Genomic DNA, 20,665 nt, shown 5'->3' with positions numbered 1-20,665 from the left:
TGATAGAGTCAGAAAGTATTGTCAGTGTTTCTTCTCTTCCCCAAGTATTGGGTATCCTATTTTTTTTCCTGTTATCTTGAATTAATGTCTTGATTCCCTCAGTTATTATTTCTAACACAAACATTATACGTATGTAGCACATAATGTTATATGTATGGTTAGTCAAGTTTTTTTCTGTCAGTTTAATTAGTGGCGTTTATGTAAGAAAGATACATCTGGGATTGTAATATTAAGAGTCTAGATATAGTGGTTCTGCTGTCATTGATGAGGAATATTTTGTTTTATAAATCTCAACAGATTTTTTTTATAATTTTCAGTTTCATCAATAAATGAAGTTGGCATGAACTGGCTTAATTTGGCTTAAATCCTTGCTAAGTTTTCTACAAATTTGTTATTTCTTTTGCTTTTCATTTATACCTAAAACCAAAATAGTCATAATCTATACAGTCTTCTTCCATATCTTACTACATTTTCTTTCATGTGTATTACTTTTTAAATTGGTCTTGGCCTTTAGGACCATTTTTTCTTGCATGACAAAGAAACCCGGCATCTGACAAATGTAGTTTCTAGGTTTCTGTGGTGGTTTTTTGTTGTTGTTTTGTTTTGTTTTGCTTCCATGTTGTGGAGATCCATTTTTCATAGTTAAACTCCGTTAGAAACGGCCCTAATTTGTTGTCGTTTTGTCCACTTCCTATTTTTAGGCATCAAGAGCTTATATAAATAGATCATCTTATTAGTGATTTTGTTTTTTACATTTTGTTTCTTTTTATTTTTCAATTTTGTCTTGATTTTGATCTCTCATTTAAGTAGTTGATAATATATATTAATATAGACGCATGGTTCAAAAAGGACCAAAAAAATCATTTAAAATGCATGACCTTGTTACTTCCCTATTCAGTGACCTCCAGTGATTCCCTGTGACTTTCAGTATGAAATATAAAACCTTGTTTGGACCTCAAAATCCAACTTGTCTCTCTCCTACCTTTCTAGTCTTTTTATAACTTAGTCATCTGTATGTAACTCTCTGATAAAGTAATACTGGTTTACTTGGTTAAGGTACTCCATCTTCTAATTCTTCATTTTAATTGAGTGTCCACATGCTTAAAATTTTATTCTTTCTCATCTCTGCCTCCCAGTATCTTTGAATTCTTTCAGATTTCAGGCAAAAACCCAAATTCTTCAAGAATCATTTCCAGATTCCCCTCAGTGCTAGAGGCTTTTCTCTGTTGGTTATCTCCAATGTATCCTGTATATTAATTTTATATAGTTATTTGCAAATGGTCTATCCTATTAAACTATGAGCTCCTTAAGGACAGAGACTGCCTTTTGCCTTTCTTTGTACACTTAGCTCTTAGTACCTACTACATAGTGGGTACTTAATAAATGCTGGTTGACTGGCTTTTTAATGTCTTTTAAGATAAAAAAAAGTTTCTGTTTGTGTGTGTGGCTGTTTGGAGCTCACTATGTCTACTCTTTCTCCAACTCTCTTAACGTATTTTTGATCCATAATTGTATGATTTATATCTTGTCTACAGATATTTGATCTTGTGGTTTCTTAGCCCTGGATTCTATTTCACAGCATTTTTTTCCCCACCATTTTCGTCCTTTTTTTTTTTTTTTTTTTTTTTTTTTTGGCATTAGTCATTGAATACTAAGTTGGTCTAAATAGAAAGAACCAAATTGAAATCAAGTATTTCTTCAAATGGTGTTTTCTGTTGCTTTTGGTCACACAGCAAAACAAGTCTGATCAACTTTTTCATTTATCTTTCCAAAGAAAACCATCATTCTTTCTGCTGCAGTTTACTTTTGTCTTGTTTTCATTTATAGCAGGAATATTTATGTGATTCATTTCCTCTAATAGCTTGTCATTTTGATGGAACCTAGATAATGATCTTGATTTAGGACCACTTAGTGTTTTTTGGTTTTTTAATGTTTGCCATGGCCAAAAATTTCATGCATAAGAAACCTATCTTTCTAATGAGAAGCAGGCATACTTTTTTTTCTATTATCATCCTTGTAACCTTTACAGCTTGATAGAACCTACCTGAAATTTTATGTTCTGGTATCCATAAAGACTACAAAATCCACTCTTTACCAGTGATGAATCCTTGAGTCTTTTTGTTTAGGTACTTGTCAGTGAATGTGACCGTTATTTTCCAATGATTGTATTGGCATTTTGATAACTAATTAGAGTAAGCAGCTCAGAAGCTATGAGCATAGGTATATACTTAGGTGGAGTTATAGCTCCTGTATGAATAGTTGTGACATGGTTTCCCCCCCCCAAAAATGAAAGAGTTATATAAACGATAACTTTTGAGTAATATTTTCCCATAAACAAACTATAAATTCTTTAAAGGCACCCAACTATAGCTGAGCAAGACTGAAGTTTATTTTATTGTTTCTTTTTAATTATTCTACAAAATGACAAAATGAATCTTTATGTTACCATAATATGGTAACCTTGGATTATTGGTTAGACTTTAAGTGATTCCATATTGCCTATAAAATATAAACTCCTTAATTGGTAGTTAAGACCCTCTTAAACCTGAATACATCCCACTTTTCTGTCCTTTTATATTTTATCCAAACTTTACACATATTTTTATTATGTTTAACATATATTGGATTACTTGCCATCTAGGGAAGAGAGGTGGGGATGGGGGATTGGAACACAAAGTTTTGTAAGGGTCAGTTTTCATGTTTTGAAAAGCTTCAATTAAAAAAAAATGAATGAATGAATAAATTAATTTAAAAAACAAACTAACAGCAAGGAGGTTAGTATTATTGAATCATGGAGTCTTTGATCTCAAAATAAAACACAATATACTACTGGGAGAAGTTTGCCAACAGCTTTGTAAGCTATTTGTGCAAGATATTTGTATTTCCTCCTCCCCCCGCCCCCCACGTGGAATGCTTTTTAACATCCCCTTAACCTTGTACAGATTCATAAAATAAAATTCTATGACAAGAAAAATATATATTTTATATATATATATATATATATACACACACACACACACACATATATACACATATATATATTATCTAAACTGAACTATTCAATCATTTTTCTCTCTCATATCTTTACATTTACAAATTTCATTGCCTCTCATTCTTGAAATGAATTCTCTCCATATTTCTGGGTGTTAAAATTCTTCTCTTTGTTCTAAGATCCAGCCTTTCCCCAAAGTGATCTAGCCCGCTTCAATTTTTCTTCCTGTTCTCTTTGACCCCTCTAAGTCTGTATGTAGGAGGTACTTAAATGATTGTTGAGTTATGACCAAAATTTTGTATGTATTCTACTACTAGATGATAAACTCCTTAACAGAAAGTTTATTTTTCCTTTTTATTTCTAGCATAATCCCTTGCAAATAGTGAGAACTTAGTATATGTATATGGAATTGATTTGGTATTGATTGAACTGTTAGTGATGATCTCTGTAATATTTTGAAATTTAAATACTATTTAGAAAAGGAACCAAAATAATTTTAATTCATGTTTGTATCTGTCTTTTACTCTAGCTTAGCACTTGCCATGTAAGCAGGCACTTTAAGTTGAATTGTATAGAATGTTATTCAGTGCAAGTAAAGGTAATCACAAAAAAAGGTTTTTTTGGGAAGGGAAGGTATATTTGTTTTGGTAAGTAAATATTTTAATTCTCAGTATACAGCTAAAAATCATTTAATTTTCTAACTGTATCTCCACATAATTTCTTGTTTGTAATTTTACAGACAAATGCAGGGAATGAACCAGACATGGAAGATGAACATGTTTGTTGTGAAGCATTGGAAGTGATGACACTATGCTTTGCTTTGATTCCAACAGCCTTAGATGCACTTAGTAAAGAAAAAGCATGGCAGACTTTTATTATTGACTTGCTCTTACATTGTCATAGCAAGTAAGTATTTTTAAATAATTAAAACATACATGTTATTGGTTCTCATTTATGGCAAATTAAGAATGATTGAGGTGATAGTGAAAATTTTGTCCACGAGAACTACCTTAAGTGTGTTTAACTGAAGTTTTCTTTGCTTATACTTAAGCAAATCTAAATTAATTTTAATCCTTAACAAAAATTTCCCATTATTACTGGATACAGTATAAACCTTGAAATCTAGAATGTTCAATATGTGAATTTTGCATTATTTCATCATTCAGTATCACTACTTAAAAGGATTATTTGTACTGGAATTGCTGTGAGTAATAGCTTTAAAATTTGATACTACCCTAAGTATATGTTTAAATATTTGGTAGTAACTATAAAGCTTTGATTTTTATCTGTCTATATACTTCTGTGTTTCTTACATGAAAATAGAAAAAAGTAGAGATAAAAGTAGTAGAACAACCCACCCCACCCCCCACCCCCCTGCCCTGTCCTGATTAAATGTTGTTTTAGCAATTTAAATTCTATTCCCCTATATCTAGTTAACATTATTCATCTATTTCCATATTTTCTCACTTTTGGTGCTCTCATTGTGAATCTAGTTAACATTATTCTAATCAGATTTCATATAATAGCTTTATTTTTTATAGAGAAATAAACTAACCAGTTACTCAACTAGCATTAAGTGCTGACATTGTGCTAAATCCTGAAGATAGGAAGAAAGGCAAAAGACAGCTTTTCTTTTAAGGCATTCAGTTTAATAGAAAAGGCAACATGCAAATAACTACATACATACTAGATAGCTAGACAGATATGGATATAAATAGATATTAAATTGACAGTAGGTCTGAGAGAAGGCACTAATATTAAGGAGGATTGGGAATGATTTCTTTCAGAAGATGGGATTCTAGGTGATACTTGAAGTAGGGTATGGAAATAAGATGATAAAATGAAGATGGAAAGTATTCCAAGCATGGGGAACAGCCAGTGAAAATGTCCAATCTGGACATGTAGTGTCCTCTATAAGAAGAAAGGAAGCTGATGTTGTTGGATTACTGACTGTGAGAGGGGAAAAAAAACTGGGGAAAAGATGAGGTCAGATTATGAAAGGATGATTATATTTGGATCTGTGCTTTTGAAAAAATCAGTTTGACTACTAAGCAGCTTGGAATGAAAACAGACTTGAAGCAGGGAGATTTATCAGTAGGTTGTTAGAAAGATTTACGGCCTGAAATAGAGGTCCTATAGTAGAGTGGTGATCATCTCAAAGGAGAGAAAGGGGAATAGTAAAGCAATGTTATAAAGATAACATACTGTTTCAGTCATCTGGATATTTGGTAGGTAAAAAGGAAAGAGTCAAACAAAACACATGAGGTACAAACCTGTGTGACTATAAGAATGTTGATATCCTTGTCTCAGTAATAAGGAAGTACAAAAGGAAAAGGTTTTGGAGGACAAGAAAGTAAGTTTAGTTTGGACACTGTTCAATTTTAGATGTTTATACAGAATGTTCAGTTTGAGATGTCTGTCAGGTAATTGGAAATTCAAGACTGGAGGTTGGGAGAGAGAGAATGAGACTGGCTGTACAAGTAAATATATAAAAATGATCACTAAAATGATTTGATTTAACAAAATAACTAAGTGAAAATAGCATATAAGGTGAAGAAAGTCCAGGACAGTGCCCTGGGGACACTCTTGAGTTACTGATTATAACCTTCGTGAAGATCTAACAAAAGAGACTGAAGGAGCCAGTCATACAAGAAAGAGAATGTGGACAGAATGACATGGAAAACAGGAGAGAAGAATGTGTTAACAATAGTGCCAGAGGCCCCAGAGAAGTATAAAAAGATGAGGACTGTGAAAATACTATCAGATTTGGCATCTAAGTGATCAGTAGTATCTTTAAAGAAAGCAGTTTTGGTTGAATAATGAGGTCAGATGTCAAGCCTCAAAGAACTAAACATGAAAAGAAAGGCAATAGGCACTGATCATAGACAGCCTTTAAAAATAGAAAGTTTAGATAATAATTTGATTTAAAGATAGAAGTAGAAATTGTTTGAGTTTTAAGATTTAAAATTCTAGAAGAGTTTTCAAGAAGATGATTGATGAGTCACCTGACCCATGCTAAATCCATGTAAGCGGATGAGATCACCACGGGAAGAAAATCACCAAAAACCAACCAACCAAAAAAAGCAAAACAAAAACAGTCTTTTGGCCAGAAGTTGGAGTGTTCCGATTCGTGTCTTGTTGTGTCTAACTCACACTCTTCATGCACCACAGCACACCATTTTCTTCTATTCTCTAATATTACTTAAAAGTCTGTCCTGTTCATATGCATTGTTTCCATGTCACTATCTATCTAATCTTCTGCCATCCTCTTGCATTCAAGCTTTCCTAGAATTAGTCTTTCCTACTGAATCCTGTTTTCTCAGTATATGGCCAAAATTATTTAAGCTTCAGCTTCAGTATTTGACCTTCAGGTGAATAGTCTGAATTAACTTTTTTCATGTTTTGACTGATTTGAAATCTTTACCATGTTCAAAAGCATCAGTTCCACAGCAGTCAGTTTTTCTCATATTCTAATTTTCAAAACCACAAATTGCTACTGGAAAAATCATACTTTTGACTATATAGACCTTTATAAGCAAGGTGATCGTATCCTTTCCAAATCTGCCATAGCTTTCCTTCCAAGGGACGAGTGATTTTTAATTTCATGGCTGCACTTGCTATTTGCAAGGAACTTTTGAGCTCAAGAATATAAAATCTGGCATTGTTTTCCTTCCTTCTCTTTAAAGTGATTAGAGCAGTTGCCAAGATTTTAGTTTTTATCAGTTGTTCCATGTTTGGTTCTCACTATTGTGTCTTGGTCCACATATACCTTCCTCGGGAAGCCATCCCTATGAGGGCTTGCTGCTTTTTGCTGTGATGCACATAGTCAAAGGCTTTAGTGTAGTCAGTGAAGAGGAAGTAGATATTTTTCTGGAACTCCCTTTCTCTATAATCCAGCAAATGTTGGCAGTGTGATCTCACTCTGCCTCTTTGGTGGTGGGGGAATAGCCTGCTCTTCTGGTATCTCTTTCTTTCTTTCTTTCTTTCTTTTTTTTCCTGAGGCAATTGGGGATAAGTGACTTGCCCAGGGTCACACAGCCAAAACTTATTAAGTATCTGAGGCCAGATTTGAACTTGGTCCTCCTGACTTCAGGGCTGGTCCTCTATCCACGATGCCACCTAGCTGCCCCTCTTCTGGTAATTCTTTGTTCAGTTACTACTGAAGCCTAGCTTACAGAATCTTAAGCATAATCTTGCTGGTGTGTGAAATGAGCACAATTGTTCAGTAATTTGAATATTCTTTAGCATTGCCCTTATTTAGGATTGGAACATAAACTATCATTTCCATTGCAGTGACTACTGTTTAGTTTTCCAAATTTGCGGGCATTTTGAGAACAGCACCTTAACAGTATCATTTTTTAGGATTTTAAATAGTCTAGCTAAAATTTCATTATCTTTATTAGACTTTTGTTAGCAGTGCTTCCTAAATTCCATTTGACTCCATTCTCCAGTATGTCCGTCTAGATCAGTAACCATATCTGTCTGCTTATCATTGATGTTAAGATTTTTCTTATTATGTAATTATACAAATTCTTCTGTGTATTCTTGCCATGTCTTCTTAATCTCTTCTGCTTCTGTTAAATCCTTGCTATTGTTAGATTTGAATGAAACTTTTCTTTGAAATCTCTATTTTCTTGAAGAGATCTCCTGTCTTTCCCATTTTTTGCTTTCTATTCTTTGCACTGCTCGTTTAAGAAAAAGTTTCACTCTTTGCTACTTATTTGGAATTCTACATTCAATTAGGTATATATCTTTCCCTTTCATTGTCCTTTTCTTACCTATTTTGGAAAGCCTTATCAGACAGTCATTTTGCTTTCTTACTCTTCAGAATGTATTTTTTTAATTCCTGCCTTCTGTATAACATCGTGAACTGCTGTCCATAATTCTTCTGGCCCTTTTATTTACCAGCTCATTTGCAGCCACGAAGGACTAGGGATGATGAGGTGATATAAATCTGTAGGAAACCAGTCAAGAAGGATAAGAAAGAAAAAATTCTTGGATCTAGCAAATAAATAAATGAAGGAGCAAATGAACTGCTGATTTTCAAAGAAGTTTCAATTAAATGGTAAAATGGAAGTAGAATTATAGAAGATGAGAATGCAGTGGCAGTGTGTCAATAGCATCTTTTAAGATTTTGGTATTTGAAGGAGAGAAGCAGCTTCTTTATGAGAATGTATCAATTAAGGAGAAATAAAAGAATTGCCTTGATGCATTTAGGACCCACTTGAATTTTCATCACATGAATTTATAACCAGCTCAAGCTGATTGCATGACTTCCTGTAGATCCATTCTATGAGAAAAAGATTACAAGAGTAATGATATGGGATTATAGTTTGTCTTGACACAAATGTCAGTAGAACAAAGAGGTATGACATTTGAGAATGGCATATAATATTGAACTAAACTGGCTAACTGTAGAGTTGATAATTGAAAAGGAGGAAAAACTAAGCCATAACAGGAATAATGTACTAAGAAAATATTGAGTGCTGAGCTTCCCCATCAGTCTATAATCAGTAAGTTTTTATTAAGTTTCTACTGTGTGTCATAAATTTTGAAGATACAGAAATAAAAATCAGATAGCCCCTACTCTCAAGCGATCTTCCAAAAGTGCAAGGCAGAGCATCTCACTCAATTCCAGTGACCCTTTCTTCCCCCAGTGCTTTTATCTAAAGCAAATTTGTCTTTCCTTAACCTCTGATTTATCAGTGTAATATACTGAGTTGTTAATTAACAGATCACCTATACTTTTAATATCAGATCTTCTACTATCTCTTGTTCCTTGAGGCTTCAGGAATTCTCATTTATGGTGTTTCATTTGATGGTGATTTATGATTGTATCCTTAGAGAGATATGCTAAATTTAGTAACAGATCTTTAGCAGAATTAGTAGCAAATGTTAGACTTATACAAAAGGTATGGAAGAAGGTACAGGTCTCCTAATCTGACTTTTAGGAAATTTTGGTATTCTGAATTAAGCATCACTCATGAACTAACTTCCTGTATTGTACAGTGAATTAAAATATTCTTCATAGACTTTTTGTCTCACTAATGTGTAGGTTTCCTTTTATTTCTTAAATTCCAACATTGCATAGGGTAGTGCTTTCTTATTTCTTCCATGGAGATTGGAATGAATTCATGCTGTGAGTTCCTTAACCTTATCTTCAAACAAATGCAAAAAGATTCTCACATTAAAAGTTGTGGAGATCAACATTTACTTCCTACTTTAAATAGTATGCTGCTTCTCCTGAGTATTTTTTTCTCATGGAAAGATAATTTCTTTCTTTATTCACATGAGTTACCTTTTGAAAATCAAGCAATTCTCTCAAAGAAAATTTTAAAAATATTTCTTAAGTTCATGACAAATATGTAAAAACAATTTTTAACATCACCTTTAAAAATTTTAAGTTTCAGATTCTCTCCTCTACTCACCTCTCCACCCTTATTGTGAATGCAAACAGTTCAGTATAGGTTATACATGTGTAGTCACACAAAATATTTTCATAATAGTAGAAGAAAATTTAGGCCAAAAAAAAAAAAACCCTTAAGAAAAATTAAGAAAACAAGAAAAAATAAGCTTCAGTTTGTATTAGGTCACTATCATTTCTTTCTCTGAATATGGATAGCATTTTTCATCATTAGTCCTTCAGTGTTGTCTTGTGTCATTGTATTGCTGAGAATAATTATGTCAGTCACAGCTGATCATCTTATAATGTCACTGTTTGCACATAGTATGTTTCACTTTCCATAAGTTCATAGAAAACTGATCCAGGTTTTTCTGAGAGCATCCTGCTCATCCTTTCTTATAGCACAATAGTATTCCATAATAATTGCTTGCTACAATTTGTTCAGCCATTCTCTAATTGATAGGGCATTCCCTCAATTTCCACTTCTTTGCTCCCGGGGGGGCGGGGGGGGACTTCTATAAATATTTTACACATATTGGTCCTTTTCCTTTTTTATTTTTATTTTTTTTTAAGATACAGACATATTACTGAAAGGTCACAAAGAGTATAGGCATGGTTTTATAACCTTTTTGGCATACTTCCAAATTGTTCTACAGAATAGTTGAATCAATTGACAACTTCGCTACCAGTACATTTATGTCTCATATTTCCTACATCCTTTCCAACATTTGTATGACATTTTCTTGTGAATGAGATTGGCATCTCAGTTTTTATGTCTTACTATTTTTGTAAAATATTTGTATCAGTACATGGTTTGATTGATTATTTATGAGAAATTACTGAAACAGTATTCTTTAAAATTTATATCTGGGTCTTTTAAAAACTAGTTAGCTACTAGTAAATAAAGTAACTAAACTGCTTATTACGTAGTAATATGCTATTATTACTCCTCTCCTAGTCATATTAATCCATTTGAAGCCTAATTTAAAAGGAAAACATTGTTGGGTAATTTCCATGAGATGAATAAAAGTTCACTTGTTAGATTGCAGAATAGCACCACTAATCACTTTTTATTTTTAACTAGTTTAAAGGATTTTGTAAAGAAAGCATTTCATAAACCTTTAAAACATTGCATGTCTAAGTTGTTATATGAGTACCAAAACCAAAAAAGATCTTTTTTACATCCAAGATCCCTTTCAGTCTTAAGTCTATGATCCTGTGAAAGAAAGGAAGATTTAAATAATAGGAAATGTATTCACTGGAAATAGTGACAATAAAGATTTCCATATGTGGTCTCTACCAAGAGGTATATTAACAAAGTAGACAAAATAGTAATATTTATTTGAAGTTAGCAAAAGGTATTAATTTTCAAGAGAAAAAATAGGAATGAGAGAGGACTAGTTTTACAAAATTTGAAAACGTATCAGTTATCAAAACTATATTCATTGCTCATTACAAAAGAAGAAACTAGATCAGTGGAACAGACGAGACAAGAAAGATCCAGGAAGGAACAAACACAGTCACAGTATTAAACCAAACAACTAAAGATAATGGGAAAAGGACTTCTAACAAGATCTTTCGGGGAACTACTCTTTGCCTGAAGATGGCTTTAGACCATATACCACAATAAGGTACAAATTGATATGAAACTTAAATGTAAAAAATGTCATTTTTTAAAAGGGGAAGTTATGTAGGCAGACATAATCTGTTCAGTCTAGCTATTGAATACAACCAAATATATAGTTTTATTTTTTTTAAGTCCCTTCTTATGCAAGGTACCACAGATTCACATATGAAAAAAATGACAATCCCTTCTTTTGAGCTTAAGAGCAATTGGATTGCAACTTGTATAGAACAAATACATAGAAAAAAATACAAAGAAAAGCTGCAGACAGAATAGTCCGGGAATATTCGAGGAAGAATTACATAATTAGTTGCCAGTGGGGAGTTTTTTCTTATATTGTCTAAATTATTATGAATCAGGGAACACTACTCGAGGAAGGCTGCAAGTATCTCAAATTAGCCTGAAAAAAAAAAAATGCATTATTTCACTGGGTAGAGATTCACAGGCTATAACTGTTTGTTGCCCTTAGTTCCACCAACTGAAATTACAGTTCTTCCACCTAGTTGCTAGAAGACAGCTTATCTTTCTACAGGTTCATCACTTTTTGAAATGAGCCCTTATTGCTAAACTGTTTTTACACTAGAAAATAGACTTTCTTCCATCTAATTTATTTTTTCTTCATTAAAAAATGATTTGCCCCAAATCTCATCTTATAGATTTTAAGTCATCTTATGTTTCTTAAACTTTGGCAAGATATTAAACATTGTACTATAATTTCTTTAAAATTAAAAGTATTTTTAGGCATTCCAAAGTATTTAAAGAAAAAATTAGAATATGTGTTTAAATCTGATTTTTAAAAAAATGTTCTTTTTCTCTCACTTTATAAAAAGTGAAACCTAAATGTTTATCTATAATATATCACATTTTTACAAGGACCCTAATTGTAAAGTTTGATATTGAGGTCCGACTCGTTATTGTTACATAGCATAAATTATTATTTGTTATTGTTAGATAGCATAAATAAATAAATAAATAGATAGATAGATAGATAAATAAATAAAAAAAGCAAGGAAACAAGAGTGTTGTTTTTGAGTCAAGGGAACCTTACCATGGAAATATTTCATATGGTCAGGGGAAAGAGATCGAATGGATGATTGTGAATTTAGACATTACCACAACTGCACTTGACTACTAAGAAGAGTTGAGTGCATTCTTAAGCCTTTTCTTACTTTTTTTTTTTTTAATTTGAAGCATAGGGAATTCTTACCCTTATGGTTATATAATTGTTTATAATTCTTTAAAAAAGAAAATTGAATTCATATGATGGAAATAAAAATCAATTCTCCATTAGGTTATTTTATCTTAATGCTTTTTTTTCTGTCAGTCTGAATTACTTTATTAGACAACTTGGTTGGCACAATGAATACCTCTTTGGATTTAAATTCTGGAAGTAAAAAAGACCTAAGATTGAATTCTGCCTCAGTAGCTATGTGATCCTCTCAAAACAGTGATCCTCTCTCTCAGCAAATTCAGTTTATACATTTGTAAAACAGTAGTAATCAAAGTACCTAACTAGTAGGGTTGTTGTAACATGAGATTTTTGTAAAATGCTATAAATACTAACTGTTGTTATTATTAGGAAATGGCTTAGAATGAGAGATATTGTACGAGGTGGATAGTGGACTAACTCTGAAGATAAGAAAATCTAGGTTAAAACCCTGCCCCTAACCATGTGATCTCAAACAAATCACTTAACCTCCTGGACTCTAATCAGTGGTATCAACTCTAGGGATCAGCAATTGGGGAATATTTTGACAAAAATAAAAATTTTAAATGCAGTACCACATAGATAATGTTAACTTGTAATATTGTACTATTCAACATGTACCCCATCTAGATTAGTGGTTCTCAAACTTTTATTTTCACTACATTAATTTTACTAAAAATTATTAAGGATCTGCTCAAAGAGGGTTTTTGTGTGTGTGTGTGGGGGGGGTTATATTTATAGATATTTACTATATTAGAAATTTTGAATTTATAGATCTTCTAAAAGGATTTCAGAAATTCCCCAGGATTCTCTGAACCACACTTTGAGAACCACTGATCTAGATAACTTTCTAAGACTCTTTAAATTGTAAAGAAGATGCTACCTTGCATTGGAAGAGGAGAGATAACAGTTAGAGCTCCTGTCCTCTTAGCTTTAGTTGAGCAGGTCTGGTATTAAAGGCTGTCGTGTATGCTAGTCACCAGCAAATCAAAGAAGAAAAGTGACTGAATATTTTAACAGATTAAGTGAAGTTTGAAATGTAATGGATACAAGTACATTAGGAAGAGATGCTCAAACATTTTAGCATCTAGTCAGTCTGCTATGAGTCTTGTTCTTCATTATCTGTATCACTGGATTTTGTAAGTAAAGTGCTTTGTAAACTTATCAAGCACTATAGAAATGTTGCTGTTATTTTGTTCCTCTTTTAGCTTACAAACTAGCTTTGTGCCTTAATACATGCTTGTCACAACTTCATTGGAACAGTTTCGTCATCTGTAAAATGAAGTTGTGTTAGACTCTAAATGTTAAGATTCACTAAATAAAGAGTCTTCTGGTTCAAAGGTACTTTGATTCCTGTTGCAGTGCAGCTTTTTTTTTTTTTTTTTTTTTTGAAAACTAATGTCATTTTGCCCCCGTTAAATTGTAAACTTAATAAGATATGAACAATACAATTCTGTCTCTCATCATCAGTTATAAAGAGTAAGAGAGCTTTCAGAAATTTAATGCACTAATCCTTTTAGAAGTGGGTTTCTTTGGAGGAAAATATTTTCCACCATATTGAAGTAGCTCTCTAAAAGGAGTCCTGAAAGCACACAGTCATCTGTTCATTCGGGAGAATGGAATTGGGTCTTTGTAGTATGTTCATATTATAAAACCAAATTTAAAAAATAATTTTCAGAGGTGAACCTCTTAACTGCTTTTGTTACTACTCAAATAATATTCAGTATCTGAACATAAGAAAGAAAAAGGAATTGGTGAAAGAATTATGTTAACATTTTTTACTATTTTATGCTTTTTCAAATACAAGTTTGAAAATCTTCATACATTAATTATTTTCATTTTCAGAACTGTTCGGCAGATGGCACAGGAGCAATTCTTTTTAATGTCTACTAGGTGTTGCATGGGACACAGACCTCTACTTTTCTTCATTACGTTATTATTTACTGTTTTAGGGGTAAGAAATTAAATATTCTAATTAAAATTATTAACATTGTGTCTACTAATGACATTAGGCTGAATATATTTAGAACAAAAATATTGGTGATTTTTTTCCTCTCCTTATGTACATACTTTTTGACGGTTTGGTTTAGATAAAATTCAACTTTTAATTTTGTACATGAACTTTTATAATTTTTGTAAGAATTTTATTTAATTACAATTTTGAAACCTTGTAAACAAACAGAATTTGACTTAGGCAGTGTTAGTTTGAACTCCCATCTATTTCAGTTGAGTGGCCCTCAGTCTTTTTTTAAAAAGTGTTTTGGACACTAAGGAGGGAGAGAGAGAGAGAGAGAGGGAGGGAGGGGGAGAGAGAGAGAGAGAGAGAAAGAGAGAGGGAGCGTGTGTAGACACACCTGCACATACTAATACATTGTGGTTTTTGTTTCAGAGTACAGCAAGAGAGAGAGCTAAACATTCAGGAGATTATTTTACTCTATTAAGGCATCTTCTAAATTATGCTTACAACAGTAATATTAATGTGCCCAATGCTGAAGTTCTTCTAAATAATGAAATTGATTGGCTTAAAAGGATCAGGGTAAGTTGCAGTGAATAATTTATCATGTTACAAGATATAAATGGCCATTTTTATTAAATCAGTTTAGAAGTCCACATTGATGATAAGATTGACCATATACATTGCCAGAACTAGCTCATTGTTTAGAAGCATCCAATATTTTGTTTGGATCATAGGTAAAAAAAAGCCATGGCATCTTATTAGTATGTAAAATACATGCAAATTCTGCTAGCTCATCCATAGAAATAGTCACTTTATTAAAACACCCTAGTTCCTTTTTTCTCCAATATTTTTAAGATTCAAAGCAAAAATTTTAAAATTTTAATTTGTTCTCAATTTGAAAGGATAATTATGACTAACCAGAAGCTTCTTTATGAACAATTTGTCTTCTTTATCTATGATTATATATTTCAGTTTCTACCCAAGTGTTCATTTAACAGACACTTGAAAATTTTCAGTTGAGATACAAAATTCATATATTGTTTCTAAATTCAGTCTCATTAAGAAATGTGAAACTTCTCTGATGTTCTGTTGTGCATATAACAATGTTTTGTTTTGGTTTTGGGTTTAATTTTCCTTTTCTGTCTTTTTCTTTTCCGGTCTTTCTTTGTTTTGTATTTGATTCCATTAAAAAAAATTATAAAGAACTATAAAACTTTTAGTCAAAATGTTATATAGTCATTTTGCATTATTAGAATGGTAAGGTAGGAGGACAAAAATGTGTCCTGGGCACATTTTGGAGTATACTTCCAGAGTTTTTTAAGTACAGTCAGTCAACATTAATAATGTGATCATGACTTAGATTACTTAATACTTCCTCCCTTTTCTCAAATATGTATCTTTAAATACCCATATGCATATGTACTCATGAATTGTTATTTGTATTGTATGTAAAAGTTACAGTGCATTCTCCAGGTTGAATGTTTAGTAAATATTGGTGTGGTACTTAAAAGACTATTTCATCAGCTTTTTTTCTTTTCTTTTTTTTTAAACTGATTGCAAATATAAATTTAAAATCTAATATCTTTTCTTGTCTTAGGATGAAGTTAAAAGAACAGGTGAAACAGGGGTGGAAGAAACAATCTTGGAAGGTCACCTTGGTGTAACAAAAGAGTTATTGGCCTTTCAAACTCCAGAAAAGAAATACCATATTGGTTGTGAAAAGGGAGGTGCTAATCTTATTAAAGTAAGTACTATCTCTGTGAGTCGTTTAACCCTGTTAATTGAAAAACATGGATTCTGTTGGATGATTTAATAAAATTGCCTTACTTAACTTCATGTTTCTTGAGGGAAAGCTTTTTGGTGCAGACCTAGGATTAAGTATAGTAAAGAAGGCATTGGACTTGAAATCAAAGAGTTCTAGTTCAAATCCTATTTCAGAGGATTGCTCTGACCTTGGACAAATAGCTTCACATCTCTAGCCCCCAATTTCTTCCTTTATAAAAAATATATATATTAAGGTCTTTTCAAATATCCTTACTCCATCATGACTGCATCTACATATTCACTCCACGTGGGCCATATACAGAGATAGATAGTCATATTGTGAATCTCAGCATCACTAATAGACACCCACCTTTTTAATTAAAATTCCTCTTCCTCCATATTGCTATTCCAAACTTTCTCAAGTCCATTTACATGCCTGCTTCCTTCCAAATTCCCTCTCATGAGCTCAACTCCTCGCAAATTAAGCCTTTCAGCTTCCCCTATCTTCTCGTAGTAAGAAGTAACCTTTATCTTTGACAACGTCAGTCTCTCAACTTACATCTTAATTGATCCCATCTCCTTCCTTGTACTTTGGTGCTTGATGAGCTCTTTCCAAGTCTAATTTTTAATCTCTCTTAATCCTCTCCTTCTTAGACCATAAAAAATGCATAGATCTCCTCACCCTTAAAAAAATTCTTATTTAATCCTATTATTCTTTTTGGTTATCTTCCTATATTGATATTCTTTGCTTCTACTTTCTCACTTCCATTCACTTCACTTTTTTTATTTCTGTTCCCATTATTCTTTTTTTTCCCCTGAGGCAATTGGGGTCATACAGCTAGGAAGTGTTTAAGTGTCTGAGGTCAGATTTGAACTCAGGTTCTCCTGACTTCAGGGCTGGTGCTCTATCCACTGTGCCACCTAGCTGTCCCTGGTCCCGTTATTCAATGGCAATGGCGAATCTAATAGCTTTTTTCTAATCTTTCTTGACTTAGTCCATTACAGATTTGTGTTTTCATCATAAATGGTCAGATTCATTTTACTACTTCCAAATTCATTCTCTACAGCATTTCACTTCCAGACTGCTCTAGGCTTTTTCTTCTTGCCTCAAAATCTCTTCCATCACTACTACCCATTCCCATTGTCTCAGCTGAGGACCTCTTATACTGCTGAGAAATTAGAAACTGTTTACCATAAACTTTCTTATCTTCCCTTCATTTCTTTACTCCAGTCTCTGATGAAGGACTTGACTCTTCTTCTATTCTTCTCACCAAAATCAACTTTTTCCATATATCTTAGATCTCATCTCCTTTCATTTGTTCTAATAGTTTAGCCTCTCTTTCTAATATTCAGTCTCATCCTATCTACTTCTCTGCTGTTATCTATATTCTGCTCAGAATTTCAGTAGTTCAAAAGAAATAAGAGATTTGCCAAAGCTTCCTAAAGTGTGGATAACAATCCCATGTGGGATCTCATGATTGAATGTGGGAGTTATAAAAAATTTGGCAAAAGTATCAAAATTCCTCCAAGATTGTAATTCTTTATGTAAAAATGTACAAACATCCATTTCATTCATATGTGAATATGCTTTCATCTTTAATAAATAGTAAAATTATATATATATATTAAAGAATTGTTTTAAAATAAATCAATGATTCATTATAAGTAAATGTTTTATTTGTAGATTTTTATATGCCTAAGATTGTGTAAAAATTTCTTAGGTGAAAAAGGATTGTGGAAGGAAAAATTTTAAGAAGCTCTGATATAATCTGTGATCATCTGATCAGCCAGTTGGGCACACTGTACCTTGACACTAATATAGTGATGTCATTTTGGTCTTCTTTGAGCACAAAGGCTCATAACCAACCAATTCTGTGTCTCTACTTCTTGTACTTTTCACTCTCTTTTAAATCCTTTGCAATCTGGCCTCCAACCAGAACTGAATTGATCATTCAATTGAAAATATTTTTTCCAAAGTTAACTTAGAGCTCTCAATAGCCACATCCTGTGAGCTTTCTTTAAACCTTTCTTCCAGACTTTTCCACATTTGACACCTTTGACTGTTCTCACTTCCAAAATACTGTGTTATCTTCTCTCTTTATACTTTCTCTTATTGACATTAGTATCTCCTATGTGTTCAATCCTTCTCCAAGAAGGTGACTCCCTGATCTACATAGCAGTCTCTGGTGTCTCTTATTTGAGTTCCTCTTGCTTGTCTCTTGAGTCTGCACATCACCAACTACCTATTGGATACATCTCATACTGCATATGCATGGTTAATTCAAGTAGAACTTATCACTTCTTCCCCAAACATTACCTCCTATGAACCTCCTGCTTTTGGTCAAAGTCACTCCCATCCTGATCACTCAGGTAACAAGCCATGGAATTATCTCGAACTTTTAACTTTTCCTCACCCCTTCACCCCCCATATGTAATTGTTTGCCAAGTCTTATCACTTCCATCTCCCATATGAACCATTCTCTTTACTTACATGGCCACTAGCCTAATGTAGGCCCTTATCACCTCTTGATGTCCCTACTGTAAATATCAACTCTTCTCCAATCTTTCCACTCTACAGCTTTTAGATGTACAGTCCTAATGCACAGTTCTGTATATGATGCTGCCCTGCACCATCAACTCTATGATCAAATTTAGTTATTTTTGTTTTGGCATTTGAATTCCTTTATAACCTGACCTCTCTCAACTCCCTATCCCCCAGTTTTTTCCTAGTTTTGTTATATATACCTTTATTCTTCTTTCTATTCTCCTCTGTGATCTTGCCCAACTGGCAGCTTGGTATTCTCCCCACATCTGTCCCCTTCTTCTCTTCCTCCTTCCTCCCTCCCCCACCTTCTTCCCACCCTTGTTTACACAGGCTGGAATGTCTGTAATGCTTTTCCTCCTCGATTTTGCCTCTTGGGGACAACTTTTTAACAACTTCCTTTAAACCTTACTCCAAATGCCACCTCCTTTAGGAAATCTTTCCTGATTTCCTCCATTCTTAATTCCCTTCACATTAGCTATATTTTAAAATTATGTTTTTATTTACTATCTGTGAACATACTAGCTTATAACAGTAAGTGGTAATTTCTTAGGGCATGGACAATGTCACTTTTATGTTGGCTAACAAACACATTGCCTGACAAATGGGTACTTAATTGCTTGTTGATTTATTATTTGAAGCAGAGATGCCCTGCTTATTTGGGAGGTTTTGTACATATAAATTTATATACTTAACTTTCCACTATATGATATTAGCATTTTATCTTATTTAAGATCTAGAAAATGAAGGGAAATTAACTTTTGAAGTTTGATATTTTTAAAAATGAAATTAATTTAGAAGCATTTGATATAGTAATGTCTATAAAATCCATCCATGTAAAAATAAAAAGCAATTATCAGTGCTTTGAAATAGAACAAAAATTGTATTTGAATTGGTATATAAACTGCTAGACTTGGAACCTGAAGAACAAGGTTCAAATCCTTATTCTTACAGATACTTTCCTTATGATCAAAGGTAAGTCCCTGAACTTAAATTTCTTCACTTGTAAAATGATAGTAATAATCGTAGCACTCATTTCCTCACAATATTTTGACAACTTTAAAGTAAATGTTAGTTGCTATGATGATGTCCTAAGTGATACATAATCTTTAAATCTTTAAAAAAAAAATTCTTTTTAAAACATTTTTTAGTTTCTTTGACTTCACTTATTAATATATTTCTTTTTTTTAACTTTTCAGGAATTGATTGATGATTTCATCTTTCCTGCATCTAATGTTTACTTACAATATATGAGAAATGGAGAACTGCCAGCTGAGCAGGCCATACCAGTCTGCAGTTCACCAGCTACCATCAATGCTGGTTTTGAGTTGCTTGTAGCATTAGCTGTTGGTTCTGTGAGAAATCTCAAACAGATAGTGGACACATTGACAGAGATGTATTATATAGGTACAGCAATAACTAGTACGTAATATCTTTAAATCATTGGTTACTTTATTGATGTTTTCACAATAGTTTCTTTTTTATTTCCTTGTTAGCAGAATTTGTAGTAAATATGCATAATTACTACCATTATGCTAAGAACTTTGAAACAGAAAATTTTACTCAAAGTTATCAAATTTTTAATATTAAATGCTTACGTTTTCATGTTACAGATAATTGGTAGTTTAAATAGCAGTAATCATAATGACACTAATAACATTTCATCTATTTGGAATATGGCCAGTAATCTTAAATAAGCCAAAATGAAATCTGACTAGACAAAATGTGTCTTAAATTCAAAACATTAAAGCTTATTTACTTTTCGTCACATGAATATAGGAAATATTCTGAGGCTTCTTCTCTTCAAGCCTCTTTCATCCAACTTCTAGTTTCTACAATTCAGATTAAGACAGTGTTAGAGGTTTAGCTATCATCTAGTCCTATTGGTTGTTTAAGGAATTTCTTATAGAGTATCCCTAATAGATAAGCATCCATTCTCTTTGTAACCAGGTTTAGTCATCTCATAAAACAATCATCTTGTTACATTTTACTAGCTCCAGAGTTTTTTTTTTTATATTGAGTCAAAATTTTAATAATTTTGATATTGGTTCATTTTTACTTCTTCCCTCTGAAATTATTCCTTCCTCATGGTCTCCCAGCCCTCAATATACCAGCATACATTTTAACATTCCCTCAAATAGATTACTCTTTTCAGTTTTTTACTGCACTTATTTCT

General features: G+C 32.6%; 1 protein-coding gene across 4 annotated transcripts in view; it reads left to right on the top strand.

Moving 5' to 3' along the window:
- Positions 1-20,665, top strand: part of USP9X (ubiquitin specific peptidase 9 X-linked) — a 247,134-nt gene that overhangs the window by 177,255 nt on the left and 49,214 nt on the right. For 2 of the 4 annotated variants that reach the window (XM_031959411.1, XM_031959412.1), the window contains exons 26-30: positions 3,732-3,898; positions 14,072-14,180; positions 14,616-14,762; positions 15,781-15,927; positions 19,689-19,896. In XM_031959411.1, coding sequence (XP_031815271.1) covers positions 3,732-3,898; positions 14,072-14,180; positions 14,616-14,762; positions 15,781-15,927; positions 19,689-19,896 — 778 coding nt within the window. Of the gene's footprint in view, positions 1-3,731; positions 3,899-14,071; positions 14,181-14,615; positions 14,763-15,780; positions 15,928-19,688; positions 19,912-20,665 lie in introns of all 4 variants that reach the window. The other 2 variants (XM_031959409.1, XM_031959410.1) reach the window with 1 other exon arrangement.

This window comes from Sarcophilus harrisii, chromosome 3 (assembly GCF_902635505.1).
Source record: "Sarcophilus harrisii chromosome 3, mSarHar1.11, whole genome shotgun sequence".
NCBI classification, from domain to species: Eukaryota; Metazoa; Chordata; class Mammalia; order Dasyuromorphia; family Dasyuridae; genus Sarcophilus; species Sarcophilus harrisii.
The sequence above is the reverse complement of the archived record's forward strand: the minus strand, read 5'-3'. Positions and strand labels throughout refer to the sequence as shown.